We start from the raw sequence: 20,149 nt of genomic DNA, 5'->3' as shown, positions 1-20,149 counted from the left end.
GTAATATTTAACATCATGTAAATAAAACAGAAAAGATAATAGAGATCCCAGAGGGATCTTGGTGCCCACTTTTTTTTATCTAGAGTTGTTCTTTGATGTTTGATCATTTCCAATCTTTTTTTCCCTTTCCTCTGTTGAAAACTTCTCTTAAAATAATACAAAAAAATCTGTCATATCCAAGATGTATGTGCAAGCCTTACCGCTATGTTGTTTTTCTCAGACGTCCCAAAGTCAAAAGGGCAGAACTGAGGACCAAGGAGAAAATACAAAAGAAATTTGAGAAAGATCCATCAAGTACATCTCAAGGAATAGTGATAATAAACACTATTTAAAGACAGAAGGACCACAGACGAAGGGTAATTTGTATCTGGCACCATCTGATGGTGATGGGCTGAAAAATCAAGCAAGCGAAAAATAGAAAAGTTCCTTCTAAGATGTGATATTTTATGTACAGCCGTTGTAATGTACAAATAATAATATACATTGTATATTGACAATGCAGAATCCACAGATATCACCCTTTTCAAATTCCTGCAGTCTGAAAAGTAGCAAAATACTGATATTATGCAAGCATATCTAAAGCTTTTTTTTTTCTTGGAAAAATGAAGCAACAATCATCTGATCACTATGTAAGGGACTGACACTTCTGTGACATCTAAACGCTTCTTTATTTAACAATATTGATGGAAAACTTACCACATTAATATTTCAAAATAATGACATAATTGTCAGCTCTTTATATCAGAGCCCTTTAAACATCAATGCTTTCAGCCAAATCGTTATATCCACTAAATCTCATTCCTGGTACATTGTAGGTCTTTTTAGTTACTTCAATTTTTTGTATAACAGATTCAATTAATGTGATATGAATGATTAAAGCAGAGGCATTTTAAAAAAGGAGACAGTGTTTAAAAAGAATTCCTGATAAAGCTGACATTAAGATTTAGGTTACTATCCCGGCTTGTAGTACATTTTGTAAGTACAAATTTATTAAAGCTTTGACCTTGTAAATATTTGTAAAGTAAAATAAATGTGACTTTCATTAACTAAGACTGTCATGCTTTCATCTAATTCTCATATCTATGTAGTGTTAATTACTATGCACAATTCTTGACAAAGTTATTTAGAGAACCATATAAGTACCAATGTGAAATTTCTTAGCGTTTTGTCTGGAACTACTTTGTATGATATAATTCTATGACAATCACACAGCACGATCAGCATTTGTACTACCAAGTTTCAGTTAGCTGAGGCAGTGCTAAATACTTCAACACAGACATTAAAAGGGGCTACATTCTACACATATCCTGTGTTAATGATATGCATCATGGATTTTGGCAGCCTCTTGTACAATGACACCTTCATTTCCAAAAATCTTCACATTGGGTGAAACTTCCTTCCAAGTTGGTGAACTATCCTGTAACAAAATAAATAGTCATATCATTAACGCATTGTTTTTTCTTCTAAAAAATAATAGTTTTACAATTAATATGATTTATTAATTAGGAGTAAGAAAATTTTTCTATCTCTTAACTATTTTATTGTATAAAACTATTTAGGAAAAATGGAAATAAATAGATTAAAATTGTCTTCTGATTTAAAAGAAACTATAATAAAGCATTGAAAAAAAAAATTTAAAAATTTTCCTTCTTCTTGTCAAACAAAAGTACCTACCTCAGGAATTCTGATGTCAAAAGTGTCTCCACCATCATAATGGAAGTTCCACACCTCAGCCTCCACCCATGCATTGTCAGTGTTACGGGGATCATCTACATAGCCTTTGTATAACAGGCATGCACTATAGCCTGAATTGTCCCCTTCCCCGTGTGTACGTAAACTTGTCCTGGAGTTAGTACGAGTCAGGAAGGGCTGGATGGAGGACAGCTGGGTGGCGCTGGATACAGGGCTAGGCAGTTGTGTGACAGGTGTTCGGACAGGGGTAATCACATTAGCCGAAAACTGAGCAAAATACTGCAAATAAAGTTTGGGCAATTGTACCGCAAGCTTAATCTCATTAAACCTATGTTTACTGTTGTTTTTAAAGACATTTCATGCCCCCCAGATGGCGCAATGAGGAAATGGAGGCAAGAGCATTGAATGATACATTTCATGTACTTGATTTTGCATTTTTTTTTACTTCTTCAATCAAAATTAATTTAGTAAATTATTGATTCCTTTGTTCATATCTTATCCGTGTGTATTAATGGTTCTCAGATCATATCAAAATTCAGTTTGATCTGTATGCTTCCCATTCATTAACAGAATGACACAGGAAATGGAACTATGATCAGATTGTTTGATAATGTTTGGAATTAATTATCAGAGATAATAATTTGTGGGTATAGTGACCTAAATTCAAAATTGTATAGAATTCTGCGACTGGAATTATACATTAGTTCTCAAGTATGTATGTGTTGAAAGATTTATGAGGCAAACTTGTGGAAATGTAATGAGGTATTTCAAAGATCAAAGACCTTTCAAAATTGAATTAAATTATGGGTGAGATTGGAGCTAGTATTACTATCAGATACTGTGAGCTACTGCAACAAGCTACATTGTAGTGATCACCCAGGTATCCAGATGTATATCTTATATTTAAGATCATACCCTCTCAATTTATTTTTAGAAACATTAAATTCATCGGTGCCATTTCAGCTAGTTTGCGATTTCAGAATTTGAATGATATCTGGAAATAAAACACAAATACTGTGATTAACATGGGATGCCAAATCTGTGATGTAAGGCACCAATGATGGGAGAGCTACAACAGAATACCTGAATCATGTCTGACTGGTCCAGGTTATTTTTGGGTTCTTGGTCCTCCATTAGTACATCCTTCATAAATGCCTGACACTGCATACTATAGGGAGAGATATGTCCATGTAGGGCTCCCTAAAACAGAGATCATCAGTACAGTCACAGAACACACAAGGACACATACTGTAGGGAGATATATGTCTGTGTAGGGCTCCCTAAAACAGAGACCATCAACACAGTCACAGAACACACAAGGACACATACTGTGGGGAGAGATATGTCTGTTTTGGTCTCCTTAAAACAGAGACCATCAACTTAGTCACAGAACACAAAAGGAATCATACTATAGGGAGAGATATGTCCATGTAGGGCTCCCTAAAACAGAGACCATCAACACAGTCACAGAACACACAAGGACACATACTATAGGGAGAGATATGTCCGTGTAGGTCTCCCTTAAAAGAGACCATCATGAAAGTCACAAAACACACAAGGAAACATACTGTTGGGAGAGATACGTCCATGTAGGACTTCCTTCATAAGAAAAATTCCTCAATTTAAACTTTTACAAGGATGCATAATGCTTGGAAGATTTTGTAATGAAGTATTTTATACATTGTACCTATATTATAGTATTACTGTTGTCAATAATCAACAACTCTGACAGGGGTGCTAGCTACAGGCAATCATGTAACTGATACTTACCCCTGGTAGACCGTAAGTGGATCCAGAATCTACAGTTACTTCATCCCCAAGCTTTTTGATGGCAATGAATTCAAGAACACGTTTACCCTCGACATACAGGAAACCAGTCTGTGCATCATTATCACTGTACTTGTGACGCCATCTGGTGCAGACTGCCTTGATTACATGGTTAGGGCCCCAGCGCCATAACACACCACGGCCTCTCAGACCAGTTCTCCCCATAGAATTACTGTATAAACAAGTAGATAAAATGCACACACCAATTATTATATTACATATTTTACTTTTGTATAAATGCATGAAGTCCCTTCATGAAACAACTTAAATTGAGTATGAATTTAACATAAGTAATAGCTATGTAGTAACAATAGACACATAAGTCAACTAAGTTTATCTCAAACTACAACATCGAGAGGACATTATCTTCCCTGTCCCTGTCTCCTCTCAAACACACACCTTCCCTGTCTCCTCAAACACGAGCCTTGCCTGTCTCCTCAAACACACACCTTCCCTGTCTCCTCAAACACACACCTTCCCTGTCCCCTAAAACACACACCTTACCTGTCCCCTCAAACACACACCTTCCCTGTCTCCTCAAACACACGCCTTCCCTGTCTCCTCTCAAACACACACCTTCCCTGTCTCCTAAAACACACACCATCCCTGGCCCCTAAAACACACACCTTCCCTGTCCCTGTCTCCTCTCAAACATACACCTTCCCTGTCTCCTCAAACACACACCTTCCCTGTTCTCTCAAACACACACCTTCCCTGTCCCCTCAAACACACACCATCACTGTCCCTCAAACACACACCTTACCTGTCCCCTCAAACACATACCTTACCTGTCCCCTTAAACACACACCATCACTCTCCCCTCAAACACACACCTTCCCTGTCCCCTAAAACACACACCATTACTATCCCCTCAAACACAAACCATCCCTGGCCCCTAAAACACACACCATCCCTGACCCCTAAAACACACACCATCCCTGGCCCCTAAAACACAAACCATCACTATCCCCTCAAACACATACCTTCCCTGTCCCCTAAAACACCCACCATCCCTGGCACTTAAAACACACACCATCACTGTCCCCTCGAACACACACCTTCCCTGGCCCCTCAAACACACACCTTCCCTGGCCCCTAAAACACACACCTAAACAACCTGTACGCATCAAACAATTCTAAATAACAATAATTTTTTTTTCTCTATTATTTCGAGATGGGAACACTAAACATTACATTGGTATTTCCATTGGGTCCAAGCTATAACGATGTGGCTGGTTATCAAAGGAAATCCAAGATCTTCTGTCAATGGCACGTGTATGAGACTCTTGTCTATAAGTCACCACTGCATTCCACTTAGCTGTAAACTTTACCAAGGGAGGTAAGGCCTCCTTTTCCTCCTCTGTCATCCTGTCTCGCTCCTCTTGTAATTTCTTTAACCTGTTGTGTCAACACAGTGTATCACACATAAGGAAATCTGAAATCTGGAACTGGCAGACCTGTTTTTTTTATATATGTACCCCCTATGTAGTACTGATGAAAATGATCGATAAGTGGGGAAATAGCATCTTATGGAACTTGAAAAATCTAGATTTTTCTCTATCTTTAATTTTGTAAATCATCTGCTACTTGTGCATTGAGGTAAGTACTATCAATAATACTGCATTCTGTTAATAAGTCTAGCTTGATAATAATCTTGAAGCATTTTAATATCAATCTATAAATATCTTCAAACCTGCTAGATCAACAGAATTACACTTACTGAATTAGGTCCTCATCCACAAATACCATTTCATCCTCACAGAACTGATCCTTTGGCTTAGTGTAAATTTTTGGGTCATACACATCATAAACTTGCTAAAAAGAGAAAGTATTCCCTTGTAGAAGTGTATGTTGAATCTACTTTCAACATCGGTAAATTTACAAACTAGACCAATGACAGGGTGGGAATATCCCCAGTTGCTGACTGTATAAATGTTTGTACTTGTTATGTGTGTAAGTTAAATCTACAGTAGGTATATCCTTATTCTGGTTTAACACATAACCTCCTGAACTTACAGTAAAGCCTGTTATTTATGCCAGGATGATATTTTTGATGTTTGGCAGTACATAAATGTAATCACAAAAAATTAATCCATGAAATAATGAGACATCTGCTTTAGATGTTATTTTACATCCAGATCATGGAATTTTAATTCCTTAAACATGAAAAATTACAAGATATACAGTAAATTTAGGAAATTTTAAGAAACACGAAAAGATTAGGTCCTCAGCAATTGTATAATTCAATATGCATACAATTTAAGGTTTTAAAACTAAGAATTTAGACTCCCTTGTTTTATTATTATGAAAATATGCTTGCCATAAATGATGGGTCACCATTGTCACCTTACTTACAACAGGTAATTCACTTGACCATATAATGACCCTGCAATCCATGACAAGAAGAAATCTTTTTCAAGTAGATATTGACAGACTGTATATGAAAGATAGATGAATGTCACAGTTGATATACTTGATTTAATAGATATGTACTTAAAATTGATAATTTCCTTATACATGTATACTGTACTGACCTCCCATGGAACATATTTGTCAAAAACAGGAAAGCGTGCAATACGTGTGCCAGGGTAGGGGGACTGCCTGGCTGTTATATGGATGATCTGTCCTTTTGTATTAGCCACACCAAACACATCTGTAAATAACACAGAACTAGTAAGATTCCTTTCATCAGACCAATGTGTATTGACCATGACATTGTATTCTTGTTCCAGCAGAAATCAAATTCTGCATAACATTCTCATATGCATTGGTTATAGACATATGACAGAAAAGATGCTGTAACAAACATATTTCAGTTTATCATACATGGCTACATATAGTTGCCCTACAGTAGAATATACTGATCTATGAATACCTGTCTTGTCCAGTTTATGGTAGATGTTCTCCAGGTACATACGACTAGACAGCATTATTTTCTCTAACTCCACAATTCTGTTGTTCAGGAGACGCATATTCTTCTTTTGAAAATTCATATCCTCTTGAAGTGAGTTGATGCTGAAATCATTAAGAAAAAGAAGACTTTAAACACAGAATGCTTTTATATTGGAATATAGATACCTGGATATGTTTTGATACCTTAAAAGTAATTGTACAGCTGTAACACTATCGAAAAACTAGATATTTAAAAAAAATTAACTGAATTGTTTATATTTATTTCTAGCTCAGTTGTAAATTAAACAGTTTTTCACTTGGTCAGTAGACAGTGTATCTTAAATTTTTGTTGTATATTGTAACAGTGGCTCACGTAAACAAACCCCCATCCTATCATCTTATTATCATAAACAAAAGCTTTTTATTTCATAAGTGGTCATCCACCTTTGGCTTTGCTGACTCAACCTTTGACCTTGACTGACAAATCTAACAGGTATAGACCTTGGTGGGATGATACTGGTGAAAATATGAACTAAATCTGTCTATGGGATCATGGGTTATCTAATACACACGATCATCATTGAAGCACAAAGTGATTACTATATAACCCCACCCCCTTATGTAAGGACAATAACAACTTAAAGTATTTTTACTCGATTTTTCTGTCATTTGATGGTCTATATCCAACCCAGTTGTTTCACTTTCCTCTTGTCCTCTTGACATATATATATAAAACATTTGAAGTTGTTCCAAAGCACAAACTATTGAAACTTGCCACTGTATTAAACTCTTTTCATTACAATGGATACATACATCATACATTTAAAGTATAGATATGAGGGAAATGGCATTTGCTAGTCCAGAGAATCCAGAAACTTGCTATATTCTGTAAACCCATACTACAATAATGTTACTCACCAAAGAGATATGATTTTAACTAGAAATATTACATTTCTTAAAATTCACTTTCATTTATGTTCTCTCATTTATATTTGAAAACTTTGTGAAAGCAATAATTCCTGTCAGGGGATGTGCATTGTGACATTGTCAATGTTTTCTGTAACAAGGTCTGCCCAACTCTTGTTTGATTGTCTCGGTGGAAGAACTTGAGGGCAAGTATGTTTTAGATTATTTCTGCTCCTAGACTAAAAACAGCTAATAAATGCAAAAGCAAGGATTAAAACAATTAACCAGCTTATATTAATCAGCATTGTTGGCCTGGATGGAAGTCCACAAGGGGTTTTACTGTGGGAAGAAACTTATATACCAAAGGAAAATCCATGTGATTTGATTGATGATCCAATTACCATTTCCTGAGAAATTGAACCCCAGATGTCTAAGTGAAAGGCCAGTGTGTTACCACTGCACCAACCAACCACCAATATACCTTTACTTAAACAGTAAGTGAAGTAGAGGAACATTAGAGTACATACACTTCTGTCTGTTTGTTCACAACAGCATTCTTTTCCAGCTCGTTTTCCTGGGTGGTAATGTATTCTGAAGCACACTTCTGCCAGTAATTATAATCCTGCGACTGTTTAATCCTCTGAACTTTGTGGATCATCTTCTCAGTATTTTTTTTCTGTAATTATGAAAAAGAATCACACAATCATAAAAGTTCCAATAAATAGCTCTAAAAAGTGTTTAATCAAAGGCATAAGATTTAAATGAACGTGTAGCTAATTAAGTAAGCTTTACCAAATTAAGCTCGCAGGAAAAGACAACACCAGCAGACTTTCATCTTTAAAACATCACAAACCACAAGACAGACGTCATCACTTTATTTAGTGTAACCATGTTGTAGTGGAGCATAGTAATCAATTTTGACGCAAATTCTTTTTTCATTTTTAACTACATGATGTAATCAGTTTCTCGAAAGAACTTGAATCATACAACATTTGGAAAGCTGGAGAGAAAAAAAAATAGTCACATCTGTGTAATGTACACCATAATACCTCAACCCTCGAGATAATATTTAAAAGTTTAGACACAAGGCTCTGAAAACTTTCCTTCAGGTTGAGATATATATGTCTAACACTGAGATGGAACATTCTAATATCATGTACATGTATCATCATTAAAATTACAGTTTTTACCTTATCCTGTCTTTTGCAGCAATAGCAGCACCGACAGCCCTTTTGACAGACAAACACTTGATTGTAGAAGAAGACTAGGAGCATGGTGACGTAACTAATCAGAGTGAACGGAGGGGGTAGACACAGTCGTTCCTCGAAGTCTATAATCAGTGCATACCGCTGATACTTCCAAATCTCACCAGCCTCTTTATCCACCTTAGTTATTGTAAGGCTATCAAAGAAACATACTCTAGGTGACCTTTAAAATGCAAAATATCAATCATATCTGAAAATATAGAATTACCTACTAGGTCTGGTTCCCAGCAATTTTCACCTTTTATTAAAATTTAAACCTTAATAAAGAATTTTATACAGCATATCCTGTCAAAAGAATTTCAGTCATAAAGGTACTTTAAACCAAAAATGGCAAAAATGTGTGAATGTATTGAGCTAAAATTACACAAGAAGGTCTAAGTCTTCATTAAAATGCTTTTGCACCATTGAGTGACATGGTATGTAACATTATCTATATCATGACATCCAGTGAATTCGAGATCTCAAAAACCCCAGAGCTGGATTTGTCATCTTACAAAAATGGGGCAAAGCCATAATTGGCCGGGTTGTGGGATGAGTGCAATGTTATATATCATGCTCAAAACAACGTTTCAGTCTATGAGAGGCTATCGCGCTCAAAACAACATCTCGACCATTGAGAGGCAAAAGCTGCCATCTTGGATTTTCCACACAAGACTGTGGAAAATGACTAAGTTCCAAAGCCCGGAAAATCAAGAAAAATGTCCAGATTGAATCCTAAATTAATAGGTGCACATATTCAACATATATATAAACATCCTACAAAGTTTCAGTCTTCTAAATTTAAACTCTAGGAGGAGTTGATTCTACAAAACTGGTACCCCTTTTCCTTGCCAAACTGCGGACAATAACTAAGTTCCAAAGCCCAGAAAATCCAGAAAAATGTCCGAAATGAATTCATAATAGGAGGTGCACATCTCCAACATATATATAAACATCCTAAAACGTTTCAAGCTTCTACATTAAAAACTCTAGAAGAAGTTGATTCTACAAAACTGGTACCCCGCCCGCTCGACATTCACCATACTATAACCCGGATTTGCACTATGTGCAACCCCCGCCAATAAAAAAGAATATATCTCTACTAGCCAACATGTATCTAGCCATGAAAGCTAATTCTGAAAATGTCTAAAATGTAAAATCAATAGCACTGGTCAAAAATCATTAAGTCATTGTGGAATAGACAGACTCAAAGCACTTCAAAAAATTTTAACAGTGTGTTGGAATTTATCTGTCTACATTACACACTGTTGATAGATTATATTTGTTACTATAGAGCCAAACACATTTGCTATACAACAATACTAATAAATATAGGACATCAAATGACTACTTAAAACGAAATCACTAAATATAAAATAAAAAAAATGAAATTTATACACAGACCTATAAATAGACTACAATGTACAACTTCTTGTATCATTATAAAAACTAAGCATTCATTAAGTGGAAAGCAACCTTATATTCGATGTTGGTGAAAACAACTATGAACAATATTGTGAAAACAAAAAAGTTTCAAATTTGTATAGCTAGGCTATTTTAATATGCTTTTGTATAATATGATATTGATATACATATGCAATGCACTAAGACCATGGATTTCATCATTCAATGTTTTGACCAATCTAGTATGCTATATACAGCGGGACACATTTTTTTTACTTACAACCATGAAAGCACAATCCTTGAAAAAGAAATTATGTAATTCAAAACTCAACTGCTTTTAGTTCCTTAGCACATTTAGTATGAACATAATTCCAACAGTTTAGAGAGAAAAAAATGTGACATTATGTAATGCACTGATTATGTAAATTACCCGTCAACTTGTGGTGCTTATACCCCTAATAACAACAGCAATCTCATACAATATTAGCAGATTGCCAAATAAAGTAAGTTAAGTAAGTACCTATGTAGCAGAGTTGCAGTGAGTTAATGACAATCAGAAATAATTATGAAAGGAAAAGTGAAAATTTATTTTTTAAGAACCTGATCTGTGTAACTTGTCTTTTCTGAAGCTCAAAAAATAATTGTTGGTTTATAAATTGAATATTTGACAGCCAATTTCCCAAGCAGGTCACCAAACAAAAACTGTGAACTTGTGCCTTTGGTAATTGAAAAAAGGCTGTTGAATGATTTTGACAAATTTCACCCCTGTAATTTTTAAAGTGGGGCAAGGTCATTCATTCAACATATGAAATATCATCACCTAAGCCTTATGCATATTGAGAAAAACATGTTTTTTTTTCAATACATGTGACCACAGTAATATTGAAAGTGGGCCAATTAAACATTCATTCATTTGAATCAATTTTGTAGTGTTTCATTCAAGCATATTTCAGGCCAGATATGCCACTACATCAGCAAGGGTTTAAGCTCACCTGCCCAACACCAGAAATTACATAACAGCTGATTAGAATTAAATCTCTGACTAAAAATATGAAATGAAACAATGTGAGAAAAACTTAATATGATTCTAAGACATAAATGCTCCCACTTCCATGCATATACAAATGTATGTGCTAATTGTCAACGTTTTCTGACCTTTGATCCATTTAACCTTGACTGATTACCATTTTAATATCACAGGGTGTAGAGTTTGGTGTTCTGATACTATGGAATAAACATGAAACAAATCTCATGTTCAGGTTTTGAAGAAATGACATTAATTTGGAACAGCATGTGACATGAGATGACAAGACAGAGACATATGTAACTAAAATACACCCACCATAACATGGTTGGGGTATAAGAAATTAAACTAAGCAGAAAATTATAACACAAATTCTGAAGTAAAAACTGTTCATTATCACAAGGAGTAATTGTATAGGGGCCTTGTTATTGACATTTAATTGAAAAAGGATTTGCAATTGTTTGAGAATACTCACGCAAACATAGCAAACAGGAGTGTTACTAGAACAAGCTTACAGATGAGGAGGTACTGGATCACAATCAGGTATCCCCCGACACTTTCTACGGAGCACTGGATAATGTCATCTAAAATATAGATTACAACAGAAACTAGTGTGGGGACTAGTCACAGTCAGGTATCCCTACACTTTCTACAGAGCACTGAATACAACAGACTAAGTGTGAGGAATAGTCACAGTCAGGTATCCCTACACTTTCTACAGAGCACTGAATACAACAGATTAAGTGTGAGGAATATTCACAGACAGGTATCCCAACACTTTCTACAGAACACTGGATACAACAGACTAAGTGTGAGGTCTAGTCACAGTCAGGTATCCCCTACACTTTCTACAGAGCACTGGATACAACAGACTGTGTGAGGTCTAGTCACACAATCCCTACACTTTCTACAGAGCACTGAATACAACAGACTAAGTGTGAGGAATAGTCACAGTCAGGTATCCCTACACTTTCTACAGAGCACTGAATACAACAGATTAAGTGTGAGGAATAGTCACAGACAGGTATCCCAACACTTTCTACAGAACACTGGATACAACAGACTAAGTGTGAGGTCTAGTCACAGTCAGGTATCCCCTACACTTTCTACAGAGCACTGGATACAACAGACTAAGTGTGAGGTCTAGTCACAGTCAGGTATCCCTACACTTTCTACAGAGCACTGAATACAACAGATTAAGTGTGAGGAATAGTCACAGACAGGTATCCCAACACTTTCTACAGAACACTGGATACAACAGACTAAGTGTGAGGTCTAGTCACAGTCAGGTATCCCCTACACTTTCTACAGAACACTGGATACAACAGACTAAGTGTGAGGTCTAGTCACAGTCAGGTATCCCTACACTTTCTACAGAACACTGGATACAACAGACTAAGTGTGAGGTCTAGTCACAGTCAGGTATCCCTACACTTTCTACAGAACACTGGATACAACAGACTAAGTGTGAGGTCTAGTCACAGTCAGGTATCCCTACACTTTCTACAGAATACAGGATATAACAGACTAAGTGTGAGGTCTAGTCACAGTCAGGTATCCCTACACTTTCTACAGAATACAGGATACAACAGACTAAGTGTGAGGTCTAGTCACAGTCAGGTATCCCTGCACTTCTACAAAACACTGGATACAACAGATTAAGTGTGAGGTCTAGTCATGATCAGGTATCCCCTACACTTTCTACTGAGCACTGAATAATGTCATCTACAGGTGTATGAAGTTCAAATTGACAAGTTGTTAAGAACTGAACATAAAAAAATAAAGAAATACCCACAGAAATTAATAATGACAAACTACTGTATATCATTCTGCTTCTATCACAAATAGATCTAATTCATCTACCAACATGCATCAAAACAATCCTTTCATTCAAATAATGATGAGAATTGAATATTAGGATTAAATCTATACATGTTTTATTTTAAACAAATAACTGAATAGCTGAACAAGAAAAAGAGCCTTGAACACTGCCATCAAAAACAGCCACTTAGAGAAGTAAACGCTGTTTGCATGTTTATATATATTAATATGTTTTAAGAATTTAAGATTCAATTCTTTAAAACATCTTGGATTTATTCAATAATTACCAGGAAGTTGAGGTTCAGGTCGAGGTGGATCTGAAATGAACATTAATGTCATGTTACCTGACAATGACAAAGGGATATATGTACATACCATATATATGTATAAACATGTGTAAAAGAATTGACTAAAATGAACCAAGAGGCCGAATGGGCCTGTATCACTATCATGAATTTTAAAGCAAGCATGACAAAATGATGAGGTGTCAACAAAGGTAATATTTCAAGTTTACCCGGTTGAGACTATAATAAGGATTAACATGATTGTGTTTATCTTTTTCAAGAAAAACAAGTTGTTTAATCTCTAAGGGTGTGCCACACGAAGGGGTAAATTCTAAAAGTATAATGGGTGTTCCTTGCATATTCATTAATCCCAAATTGTGTCTGATTTTGGGGTGGCAATCTTACTGTCTTTCCAATAAATGTTAATTTCCATGCCATTTGTCTCCAGAGGCAAGGTTAGATCCCAGGGTCAATAGCACAATACTAGTACATTGTACTATATTTGAGATAAAAAACTTGACTATTTTTTTTCAATGGTTTCATCCATCAACTCAATCTGCAGTGACGAGGGCCGAGGCCAGGACTACCATAATGATGTAACCCAAAGATAAGGTATTCAGAGGCAGGCAACACCCTGGGACCTTGTAACTCAAAGACAAGATTGCAAGGGGCAGGATGGGCTTTGTCTCTGGGACTTACCTGCCAAACAGTAATGAGCAGACATATTTGCATTGGTGTATGCATTACAGGCAGGAGAACCTAAAACATCAATGAATACCATATTAACATATATCCACAGAAAATTGATTATTTGATGTTTATAAAAACACTAGTTCTACATGATAGCTATCTGGTAATAACCCAAACAGGTCACAAAAATATGAGACTCATTAAAATAAATTACATTCAGATTGATACAACAGTGTCAATCAAGTTTGAGAAAACTGCAGTAAAATGAATTGTTTATAAAAGGTTGTGAATTCAGAAGCAGTTGGATTAGTGATATATGATATGGACAAGCTTCTTCTGCGTACAAATCTCTGAAACTTTATTGTGTTGCTGCAATGGTCATTCTACACACAGCTCCTGATAAAAAGATCTTTGCTAAAATCCCATCCATTAATTTGTTTGTTAACATGAGAATTCTTTTCAAATTAAAAGAAATGATTGGCTCTTAGTTATTTACCATCCAAATCATCAATCTTGGTAAGAAACATGGCAAACAGTGGGCGTGTGAGAACTCTCTTGATCAGGTTGATGCCCATTGGGTAGTTTGGGTAGAGAACAGCCTGTATAGTCACGCCCCCAGAGATTAGAAAGATCAAGAACATACGTATAAAAGCCACAAAGTCATGCTTCACCTGTGAAAACAAACAACAAAACAGCACATAATATGCAAAATATAGTATGGAATGAAAATAATGATATTCAAAATAACTGAAATAAATAACAATTTCGATAAAATATTTATCACTCCTGATTTTAAAAGCAAATGATCAACTGAACCTTGAAGGTTGTGTAAGGGAAATTCTAATTTATGTAAAAGTAACATTTTTCACACTGTTTGTCTCAGTTGTCAGAAAACTCTACTTTACTTTATCTATGCTAGAAAACTGTAAAATGTACTTGGATAACAGAAATTCTGATCTCACAGTTGTAAAAGAACGAGAAAAAATATATCTCTGCAGAGCACCTGGACAGGTAAAAGATTATACTACTGTAACCATGGTAAAATACTAGCCGCAATATACCACTCGGTTAGAGAGAATTTCTCATTAGCTCATTTGGTTGAGCGTCAGCGTGATACCTAATCCCTGACTCTATCAGAGGAGGTCTACTTGTCAGCTGAGTTACAGGGTTTACTTTCAGTTCTATGCCACATTGACCTCATGCTTGTCTCAGGTTTTCCTTTAATAATTTGCCAAATTTAAGTTTATACTCTGCAGACAGAACTTGAATATTAGCTTGATCACTGCAATATCATTCATTCAATTTTAAAACTATGCTTTTTAATATTTTTTTATCAAATATCTTCCACATGTTTAAAAGCAACTTAAAAATCTGACAACCTGATCTACTTTAATCTGAAATCTTTCCAGCTAAATTTAGCTTCACACTATAATCCATAACATGACTTACCATTCGAGACATCCGTACCAACATTGGCCCCAAGGTTGGACTGATAAGGAGATAGGTACCCAACAGACGATAGAAGGAATAGATCAGTCCCACACTTAACACCGTCTTGGCTGCATTGATGTTGGCATACACAAACCAATGGGGTATAATTCGTAGGAAAAGGTAAAGAACGAGGAATATCAAAATGAAGCAAATCTCTGCACACTGGCCAAACAGGGAAACTGTTTTGTATTTCTGTGAATCATAAAAATGTAGCAAGTGAATCTTTAATACAAGTTTCGTAGGCTGGGGGTGAAGGGGGAGGAGGGGCAGGGGAGAGGAGAGAAGTCCTCCATTTCACCATCAGAAAATTTTAAATGTCTAAAACAATGGCATGCCACATAGACAAAGCATCTTGTCTATAAATATGGTAGAAATAGGCTTCTCCAAGACCATATGGGGATCCCCAGAACTTTCACAGAACATTACTTCCTTACCTTGTACTTAATATTAATGTATCTACAGTAAACTTCATTTAGTTATGTAATTTCTACAGCTGCAGATATATTGTTTAAAAAATATTAGTGATGTGAAGGTCCCGTTCTTTTGGACTATATATACTTTATTTATTTTCCAACAATTGCAAAACAAGTTATGTCAACTTATACTAATCACTCTTGTTGGCCTGGATGTATGCGCGCAAGGAGTATTATTGTGGGAGGAAACCAGAGTACCCGGGGGAAAAACCCACTTTTGGACTTCATAAGCCTAGAGAGTCAGGTCCCTCATTTTAAGAACTTTGAATTCTTTTTCTTGAAACATTTTTTCGCAGAGTTTGTTCAAATCAAAGTCTATTCAGTGGTTACTGAGATGTTAATAGGATGTGAAATTTATACAGAGAACAGAGTGGTTATCAAAAACAAAACACAACAGCTATAATTCATTGAAACCAGATAAATACTTTATAATGAATAGTAAGGACATAAGGCATGTATGGCTGAATTCAATTAAACCATTTACTGTCTATATATAGTAGAAAATATAAAACTGTTACCTGGTGTTTAACATAAGTTCTCCTGACCAACTCAGTCAGAATGACAGCTGTCCACAACCACACTAAAAGATCTAGTGTCAAATTACCACAGGTGGGCCACAGCACTGCCAGACAGAACAATCCCAGGTACAGGAAATACAGGGCCTGAAGAGGGGATATTGGATATATGTTAACTTTGTACAAATTATATTAATATACAAAGCTTCAAGAAGAGAAATTAAAATTCTGTTAACTTAATAATGATCAGGGTTTTCCATAATTTTGTTAGTAGTAGGCTGTGTAGTGAAAGTAGGAGGCTGGCCTGCCGTGTACGTGTAGTCGTGTACGGAACATCATTACGGAACTGGATTGGTGTAGGCGGCCAAATTATCAAAGTAGGTGGTCAAATTGGCCTGTGACCGGCTCTTATGGAAAACCCTGAATGATAACAAAATACAGAATCTGGAGAGGAGATATTAGAAATCTGTTAACTTTGTACAAATGATTACAAAGTACAAAGCCTTTTTATATATCTAAAGCTGTTAAATGTTAGTTTACATGATATTTACAAGTATGTGTTGCATCAAGATTGTGATAGATGTCTCTGCAGTATTAAGTCATGCCACCTAAACAATCTTGGCCTTGTGATCTGTTCTTTTTAACTGACAAATAACACAATCACTGCTGAGCACTAACTGCTTTTCTATTGACCTCAGGCATATCCTGATTAGTACACAAACAACCCCAAACCTCATGTACACTAAACAGTCCATACAAAAACATTACTAAACACTACTAGAGCTAGTATACATTTTTTCACAGCTGGTATAATAGACATCTCTGTCCTGGGTCAGTATGAGTTCTGTAATTTGTGCTGACCTAAGGAGCTGGATCTGTCGGACCTACCTGAGTCAGCCAGAATTTGGTAATTGGTGCTGACCACAGGAGCTGGATTCGCCTCCAAATGGCAAAGTGTCGCTTCTTGTTAGATTTCATGGCACTTCTTATCTTTACTTTCACATTCTTAAGGCCCTTTGTCTTACTCATCTGTAACAAATTTAATTATACAGTAAAATCTTCAGACCTGAAAACCAGCACTTTCAGAAAGAATTCACTGTTCAGAGTTCTTTGACAAAGAAATCATTATATTGTAACTTTTGTGGAGAAAATGAAACCCACTCGAAGATTGATGCCTAAATTTGTCACATTTACAAGAGCACAAAAATTTCTTTTCTATGTGTTTGATTATTCCACTTTTATGATGGACTATTACTGTAGTGTACAGTTATATATCAAGATATGTTTATCAAACAAATTTATAAGTACACTGCTGAGTTCATTCTCCAACATAGACTTTGATGATGGTAAAACTGCATCTTCATCATCATCATTGCTGTCAGTCTCTGCATCTTCTTCCTCGTCCTCCATCAAAATGGAATCTATAATGATACGCAATATATACATTAGAAACTTGACCTTGAAAATTTGCATAAAATCATAATTCTCTTTCATATCAGGCAAAAGTGTGTCACTACATCAGCATATTTCTAATGAATCCGATATCTAAACAGTAACATCAACAACACAAACCTGATAAAATGATGTGATGTCACAACCTAAACATGATAAAATTGATGTGATGTCACAACTTGAACACGATAAAATGATGTGATGTCACAACCTGAACATGATCAAATTGATGTGATGTCACAACCTGAACATGATAAAATGATGTGATGTCACAACCCAAACATAATAAAATTGATGTGATGTCACAACCTGAACATGATCAAATTGATGTGATGTCACAACCTGAACACGATAAAATGATGTGATGTCACAACCCAAACATAATAAAATTGATGTGATGTCACAACCTGAACATGATCAAATTGATGTGATGTCACAACCTGAACATGATAAAATTGATGTGATGTCACAACCTGAACATGATAAAATTGATGTGATGTCACAACCTCAGCATGATAAAATTGATGTGATGATAAAATTGATGTGATGGTCACAACCTGAACATGATCAAATTGATGTGATGTCACAACCTGAACACAATCAAATTGATGTGATGTCACAACCTGAACACGATAAAATGATGTGATGTCACAACCCAAACATAATAAAATTGATGTGATGTCACAACCCAAACATAATAAAATGATGTGATGTCACAACCTGAACATGATAAAATTGATGTGATGTCACAACCTGAACACGATAAAATGATGTGATGTCACAACCTGAACACAATAAAATTGATGTGATGTCACAACCTGAACATGATAAAATTTATGTGATGTCACAACCTCAGCATGATAAAATTGATGTGATGTCACAACCTGAACATGATAAAATTGATGTGATGTCACAACCTGAACATGATAAAATTGATGTGATGTCACAACCTGAACACGATAAAACGATGTGATGTCACAACCTGAACACGATAAAACGATGTGATGTCACAACCTGAACACGATAAAATGATGTGATGTCACAACCTGAACATGATAAAATGATGTGATGTCACAACCCAAACATAATAAAATTGATGTGATGTCACAACCTGAACATGATCAAATTGATGTGATGTCACAACCTGAACACGATAAAATGATGTGATGTCACAACCTGAACACAATAAAATTGATGTGATGTCACAACCTGAACATGATCAAATTGATGTGATGTCACAACTTGAACACGATAAAATGATGTGATGTCACAACCCAAACATAATAAAATTGATGTGATGTCACAACCTGAACACAATAAAATTGATGTAATGTCACAACCTGAACACAATAAAATTGATGTGATGTCACAACCTGAACATGATCAAATTTATGTGATGTCACAACCTAAACACGATAAAATTGATGTAATGTCACAACCTGAACATGATAAAATGATGTGGTGTCACAACCTGAACATGATAAAATTGATGTGATGTCACAACCTGAACACGATAAAACGATGTGATGTCACAACCTGAACACGATAAAACGATGTGATGTCACAACCTGAACATGATAAAATTGATGTGGTATCACAAAACATTGGTCAATAATCCCATTTTATTTTGAATGTTTCTAATTGTAAGGCAGATACCTTGCTTTAAGGAAACTTGATTTAACCTTAGGTTAGTGTATCATCATAAAATCTAGGATTGCTTTAACCTTCAATTTAAAGAATTGTGTTAGTTTATATCATCAATGTGCTTCTGCATATAGTTATTTCCAAAGAATTATATCAACTATACAATCCTGTATCTTACTGTAAAACTTGGTCATGCAACTGGAACTTTGACACAGTACACCTCAAATCACTAGACTTATGGTATTATCTTCAACCAATTATGGAAAAAAGGAAAGAAAAATTACATTGTGACAATAATTCTAAAATAAAATGGCTGCTGAATACTGAAGAATTAATAGGTTATAACTATCAACTTTTCAATAATTACATTTGAACTGATCTGTATCATTGTTTTACATTTCAGGTATGCTGTATCATACATGTCAAATATCTAGCCAATAGAAATAATGACACACTTAAGTCTTATAATTACCGTTTACTGTAATTCCTTTAACTCTCCTGAGAGATCCAGAAGAAAAGTTTATCCAAAGGAACATCGGAAATATCAAGAAAGCACTGGCCAAGATCTAGAAAAATAAACTTAGAACTTTATATCAACCTGAAAGTCACGCTTGTTTCATTCATTGTCATATAACATTTGTTTCATTTTGATTAAAGTAGTTGTATAACTTCTTAAAAAGCATCTCTATGAATTTCAGCAAGTAATATTACAAAATATCACTGTCATAAATAAGTTTTAGAAATAGTGGCCTTTTTAATTTTACATAGGAATACAATGACTTGTGAAATT

General features: G+C 35.4%; 1 protein-coding gene across 1 annotated transcript in view; it reads right to left on the bottom strand.

The window, feature by feature from the left end:
- Window positions 1–1,236: 1,236 nt before the first annotated feature.
- The window catches only part of LOC132559417 (transient receptor potential cation channel subfamily M member 2-like), a 31,730-nt gene continuing 12,817 nt past the window's right edge, over window positions 1,237–20,149 (bottom strand). Inside the window, exons 15-33 of the mRNA XM_060224029.1 lie at window positions 19,832–19,925; window positions 17,572–17,684; window positions 17,152–17,292; window positions 16,267–16,410; window positions 15,234–15,467; window positions 14,281–14,455; window positions 13,794–13,853; window positions 13,098–13,127; window positions 11,465–11,573; window positions 8,499–8,718; window positions 7,845–7,993; window positions 6,395–6,534; window positions 6,054–6,172; window positions 5,240–5,334; window positions 4,714–4,917; window positions 3,463–3,691; window positions 2,776–2,892; window positions 1,675–1,971; window positions 1,237–1,417 (exon numbers count right to left, since the gene is read on the bottom strand). Coding sequence (XP_060080012.1) covers window positions 1,313–1,417; window positions 1,675–1,971; window positions 2,776–2,892; window positions 3,463–3,691; window positions 4,714–4,917; window positions 5,240–5,334; window positions 6,054–6,172; window positions 6,395–6,534; window positions 7,845–7,993; window positions 8,499–8,718; window positions 11,465–11,573; window positions 13,098–13,127; window positions 13,794–13,853; window positions 14,281–14,455; window positions 15,234–15,467; window positions 16,267–16,410; window positions 17,152–17,292; window positions 17,572–17,684; window positions 19,832–19,925 — 2,775 coding nt within the window. The 3' untranslated portion in view covers window positions 1,237–1,312. The remainder of the gene's footprint in view (window positions 1,418–1,674; window positions 1,972–2,775; window positions 2,893–3,462; window positions 3,692–4,713; window positions 4,918–5,239; window positions 5,335–6,053; window positions 6,173–6,394; window positions 6,535–7,844; window positions 7,994–8,498; window positions 8,719–11,464; window positions 11,574–13,097; window positions 13,128–13,793; window positions 13,854–14,280; window positions 14,456–15,233; window positions 15,468–16,266; window positions 16,411–17,151; window positions 17,293–17,571; window positions 17,685–19,831; window positions 19,926–20,149) is intronic.

Source organism: Ylistrum balloti, unplaced genomic scaffold, assembly GCF_031769215.1.
Source record: "Ylistrum balloti isolate Yb309-2 unplaced genomic scaffold, AGI_CSIRO_Ybal_v1 Utg370910, whole genome shotgun sequence".
Taxonomy (NCBI): Eukaryota; Metazoa; Mollusca; class Bivalvia; order Pectinida; family Pectinidae; genus Ylistrum; species Ylistrum balloti.
Note: the sequence above shows the minus strand (reverse complement) of the source record. Positions and strands in the feature narration are given on the sequence as shown.